General features: G+C 44.3%; 1 protein-coding gene across 1 annotated transcript; it reads right to left on the bottom strand.

The window, feature by feature from the left end:
• Positions 1-478: 478 nt before the first annotated feature.
• Positions 479-4,178, bottom strand: LOC308130668 (ras-related protein Rap-1A-like; the record flags this gene model as incomplete). Its single annotated transcript, XM_080497093.1, is given in 8 exon segments — positions 479-510; positions 513-567; positions 1,128-1,271; positions 2,745-2,885; positions 2,996-3,052; positions 3,142-3,210; positions 3,873-3,960; positions 4,049-4,178. Coding segments are annotated over 8 exon segments (612 nt in total). The 5' UTR covers positions 4,075-4,178.
• Between the last annotated feature and the right edge of the window lie 1,822 nt (positions 4,179-6,000).

Genomic DNA, 6,000 nt, shown 5'->3' with positions numbered 1-6,000 from the left:
GAAGAGTCCAAACATGCAGCCGCTGTCATATGCGACAGTTACACTAATTCAGCAGCAGGTGGAGCCACAGCATTTGACGAAATTGAGCATTTTATCATAAAATTAAATGCGTTTTAAACCAAGTGGGAAAGACTCAGGTCTAAATTGATTTAACGCACTTAGACACTGGGTAAGGGTTTCACCGGAACGCCGGTGTGGTAGATCTCTTCAGCTTCAACACCCAGAAAGACTTCAAGAGATGCTTTTAGAAGTAATATCTGCCGTTTCAATCTGCACTTGCTCATTTTATCTCAAGTTACTTAAAGTCGCCACGTTTGTCATTTAAAAAAAAAAAAAAAAAACGAATGGATAATCATTGCCACAGATCTCTAAACGCTCAGCGACAACCAGAGCTGCAGCAGCAGCAGAGACCCGCGAGTGGAATAAATTTTGTTCCGACTCCCACTCACCTGGCCCAGAGCTGCCGTGGGAGGGCATTTTAGAGCAGCGTGCAACTCGACTTCTTTTTGTCTTCTTCTTTTCCATCGGCGTTTTTCTGTTGATCTGCCGCACCAGATCGTAGAAAATCTGCAAGAGGGAGAAACTTAGCTGTCTCGACGTGGATTGGCTTCGGCGGTGGAAAACGGAACAGGAAGAGAATCGAAAACACAAAACTCGAGGGCGATCTTATCTTCGGCCCGACACCGTGAAAGCGGCTGCGCACGAGGCCGGTAGAGACTTTGACAGGGTTGGTTTTTCTTCGGCAAACACAATATTGAATCGTGTAACTCATAATTAACTTTAGAATTCAGTTAAGAGATCGTTATTCTTTGCGGTAGAGCAGCGGAAGCGATGCTCTGCTTGCGATTTGAGGATTTCTTCATGGTAAAAAAAACCTTGTTCCTCTCCACCGTCACAGATGCATGTGAGATTTTATATTGTTTGCACTCAAATAATATGTAAAGTACCGTGTGATCACTATGTTGTAAAGCGGTGTACAAACTATTAAGAATGGAAAGTTAAATTAAACATTTTTACAGGATACCAGTGAGATTAAACCGTCTGGCATACTTTAAAATCTCACTTCCAACACCTATTTTCTACGAGATCTCTCTGATGTAGTGGCTGCATGCGTCATTTGCTCTCACCTCATTAACGTTGATCTTTGATTTGGCTGAAGTCTCTAAAAAGGCACAGTTGCTCCACTGACGGGCCAGATTCTGACCCTGCTCCTTGCCGACCACACGCTCGTCCTCCAGGTCGCACTTGTTCCCCACCAGGATCATGGGAACCTGCACGAGCCACACAAACCCAAGGCTCTCCAGAGTCATTTCGAAGACACATGTGAAAAGGTGAAGTGGAGAAGAATTAAAAAAAAAAAAAAAAAAGTAGCGACCGTTTTGATATTTAGCAGCCTGTGGCAGGACGGGAGCAGCAGACTCGCGTGTGAAAGTCGTGCAGATAAACCGATCTGAGGTGAACCGAGTGCAAGAACAGCAAGTCAAAGCAAACAAGAAAGTTCACATTACACCTGTTAAAAAAAAAAAAAATTCTTGATCCATCTTCATGATGACCTCCCAGTAACACTCAAAATAATAAACCTCAAAGCAGCCACCGGGAGTGAACCTGAAACCTGCTCACAATAAAACCCAAGTATCTCACTCTTCGTGTTTTTACAGTTTCAATGTCGTCACAGTGGCAGGATGCTACTTCTTATAATCTTCTTCTTCTTATTACAAATTGCGTTGAGATGTGACGACTAATTGCTGGCTGGAAATGAATGAAAACATGTTTAAACTCACTGAATTCATTAAAAATGTGGGAAATATTAAGGTCAGTTCCAAGTAAAACACCTCTGACCGGGTAGCATATCGTTTTAAACAACGGCAAATCCAAATATCCTCATCGCTCAGTGCTGCAATGCGTGTGCAAAATCTCAGAGAGAGAAGAGCCGGGACAAGTGGAGGAACCCGTTATGAATAAATAAAGCGGGCGCTCAGCGTGTTGCACATCCTTCCCTCCAAACGAGTGACGAGGTGACAGAGGCTGAAGGTGGGAGGAAGTGTGTTGCAATAGCTCTGACATTTCCAGCCTGTCGCGGAGTTCCTGCCCCCTCCCCTCACCCTGAACCCTTCCCCACAGAGCTCGCTCTAATGAGGGACAAACCAGTCCTCGCTGAAGCTCATATTCAGTCTTAAGTCAAGATTCTCGGGGTGGATTTAAGCTTCTTTAACAACCTGTTATCCTGAAGTGAAGTAAATAACTACCCGAGCGCTCTAAGAAATACTTCAGCTGTCAAAATATTATTCAAACATTTCTAAATGAGCTTAACTTCTTCCCGTCTTTCAGGGAGGGGGACTTTTATTCTTATTTTCTTTCGTTTTTCAATACACAAATGGACTATTATCAGTTTAACTGGCAAATCAAGTCACTGGAACATTTCCTCACAGTGTGATGAAGGGAAAAAAGGAAGGAAATGTTTAAATAATTTGAAGCAAACCTTGTAAATACTGGATGACATGAAAAGCCAGCGTCATATTAGTTTGGAACTTTTTTGGCAGTTTTCTTGTTGTGAAAACATAAATTAAAGGGAATCACTATGAATTTTAGTTTCTGTTTTCATGATTAAAAAAAATGACATGCTAAGACACTAATATTTGATGCAAATTTTCATTCTATTTAAAAAAAAAAAAAAAAACATTCCGAGAGAAAAAGAGATATAAAAAAAGTTAAATGATGACGTTTTAAAGGAGGTTTCCACTCACGTCCTCGGTGTCCTTTACTCGCAGGATCTGTTCCCGGAGGTCCTGGAGGTCGTTGAACGTGGACTGAGCGGTGATGGAGTACACCAGGGCAAAGCCTTGACCGTTCTTCATGTACAGGTCCCTCATCGCTGTGAACTGTTCCTGCAAACCCGCCGCACAGAGGAGACGCCTGTTCAGAGGCCCCGTCCCACCTTCATCCCTTCACTAAAAAAAAAAAAAAAAACAACAACCCAGAACTCTATTCTACTTACTGTGCCGGCTGTGTCCAGGATCTCAAGCATACATTGCTGCCCATCAACCTCCACTTGCTGTCACATGGGGGGAAAGAAAAAAAAAACTCATTAGGAGAATGAAGCTGTTGAATTCAACTATTGTCAACATTTGTTTCTGACTATACCTTTCTGTAGGAGTCTTCTATTGTGGGGTCGTACTTTTCCACAAATATGCCTTGCACGAATTGGACTGTCTGAAGTGGACAAAAAGAAGAGGGAGGGGTCATTACGACAGCTCATCATCATCATCATCATCCCACAACAAAATGTAATTTTAGTAAAAACTCCTCACAAAATAACACAAACATGTTCAAGCAAACAGAAACTTGATCTTTTATGTTTCGCCATCTCGACAGTAAAACATGTGCAACTCAAAGAGATCAGCTGGCGTCAAAAGAATAAATAAATAGTGCTTAATCTGTCCTCAACCATTTCCTCTAAAGAAGAAGTGAAAGAGGAAGTCAGCTAGCGCCGTGCTGGCGGCATGAATAAGCACGGGGATAAGAAGGAAGAGTCATCTCACGACATCAATCCAACTATCAGTTAAAAAAAACAGCAACAGAAGAACAGTTAAGTGTAAAATGTGTTTTTATCATTATTAAAAACAACATTTGGTATTAGTACAAGCAAGTAAAGCAACTTTAATAAACAACCTCCCAACCTTTCTATCAAGGGCTGTAACCTCCATGAATCCACGTCGCCTTTGTAGGTTTAAACAACATTTAACTCGGTGTGGAGCATAAAGAGCCGACTTGGCACATTCAGTAAAATACATCACGAACCGTGTGGATCGCGCGGCTCGCTTATATAAGTGTGACGAGAAGATTCGGCTCCTGGCAGCAGCCGGTAAACTCACCAGTGCAGATTTTCCCACGCCTCCCGATCCCAGCACCACAAGCTTGTACTCGCGCATGGTGGGCAACGTCACTGGACAGCACAAGAGTCTGGGGAGTAAAAACAAGAGGAAGGAGGAAGAGTGAGACCGAGCCTCGTCGTTGGAATATCGAGCGACAATACGATTATTACAATAACCTGCAGCCGCAGCAGGTCTCGTCCATAGTTTTAAAAATAGTAGAGCAAAGTTCAACTTGAACCGGGAGGCGAACAGAAGGAGCTCCGTCTGCTGCTGGCGCAGAACAAAATGTGGATCGTCAGATAACTTATCGTGCATCTTGATACTGAAACTATTGACTGAGCTGATGTCACAGTGAAACACCCCGTCAGCGCAGCGTCCACAATGAAAAGTCACTGTTGACATCAGCGGATTGAAACCTCACTCCCCTGCCAAAAAATGAGCTCTCTCTCTCTCCCCCACCCCCTCCACCCACTACCAGGGGACTGAGCTGTCATGATGATACGGGCGTCGCCTTTTCAGGGGAAAAAAAAAAAAAAAGATGACGAATTGAGATATTCAGTAACACGGAATAATGAAGGCAATAACACAAAACGTGGTAGTTTGAAGGCGCAGTGCGCCACGGACCCATCGAGGGTCTCAAAAGTACAGTCGGGAGCCGGTTCCAGTGCCGCAAATAACTTCCATCTCATTACAATGGAGAGGAGAGAGGCCACAGAGAACGACCTATCATCAACTCCCATCAGCCTGACACAGTTTAGACGGCGTGCATGGCCTAGAAAATATTGGCAGCAAGAGGATCCGTCACAAGCAATGGAATGTTCGGGATGAAGACGGACAGATTCTCTCACATTGGCCTGTGACACCTAAAGACTCGGTTCCAATTTGGTGAAAGTAATGGCTTGTTGTGAATGCCAAACAACCACTTCATATTATAATGAACTTGTCAGATTATGTGCGTTTGACCGATCACAGAAAACAAAACAAAAAAAGAAATTTCCATCCGATGGTGAAGGTCAGGAGGTCAGACCAGATGACAGTAATTAGTCACAACCATGTACAATAAAAACAACAGATGTAAAGTAGTGATTTAAATACCACTCCGAAGTGGAAGTGAAACATTTATTTGACGTATAAATGTCAAAGATGGGGGGGGGTGATGCACAATAAAAATCTCTTTTAGAAAAAAAAAAAATCTCCTTGAATCTACTAATTATACCATGTCTGTGGGGACCTTTGTCAAATGTTGGGACAGACAATACAAAAACCACTCTTGTCACACTCCGCTGGCATTTGCAATTCTAAGGACGACGTATGAAGCGGCACCAGAAACTCTCAGTGTGAGTCGGGAATACGGGCCCGGGCCACAATGAGCCATTGTGACGACCCTCCTCTTCTCAAGTGAGCCATCCAAACAGAAAAATGGAGATTAGAGGGTGCATGGCATGACCATCACACTGAAATCATTACTGGGATGTTGGGGGTGCGCGCGGGAGGGCCGACGCCAGCATGTGCGCGGAGCATTCGTTGGCCTAAAAATGGACACGGAGGCAAATCGCAGGGGGGGGGGGGGGGGGGGGGGGTTTAAAATGTAAATGCGCGTGGGTGTCACACAACTCGCTTCAAAGCCTTTTGACATCAGATAAAAGCCGGCCTTCGTCTGATTAGATATGAACCCGGACTCAAACGGTGGACGAGCACTTGAAACGCGACAACCTTCATCAATCCTACTCATAAAAGTGGTCATAACAGGGCCGCCTTTTAAAGGTTAACAGCACATAAGCACTCGCACACAAAGACTGCATGATAATCGGGGGGGGGAATAAGTTGCATAATATACAAATGAAGAAAGCATTTGCATCAGTTTAGAACAAAAAATACGTCGAGAAAAACACGAGCATTTCTTGCAAACGGGCTTCACTTACTGTGTACACGGCTGCTGCAGATGACAACCCCCTCTACATCTGTGGAGGGAGGGCGGGCGACAGACCCTCGGGTACACTGATGTCCACGGGAAGGTGCCGAGGGTTCGTCGGGAGCCACAAAAAAACGAGGCCGCGCCAAACTGCTCGCACAGGAAACTGGCCCTGAAGTGAACCAGAAGCACAACCATGACTTATCTCGGTTTGCT

The sequence above is a fragment of the Blennius ocellaris genome (assembly GCF_963422515.1).
Source record: "Blennius ocellaris genome assembly, chromosome: 5".
In the NCBI taxonomy this organism is placed as follows: Eukaryota; Metazoa; Chordata; class Actinopteri; order Blenniiformes; family Blenniidae; genus Blennius; species Blennius ocellaris.
Note: the sequence above shows the minus strand (reverse complement) of the source record. Positions and strands in the feature narration are given on the sequence as shown.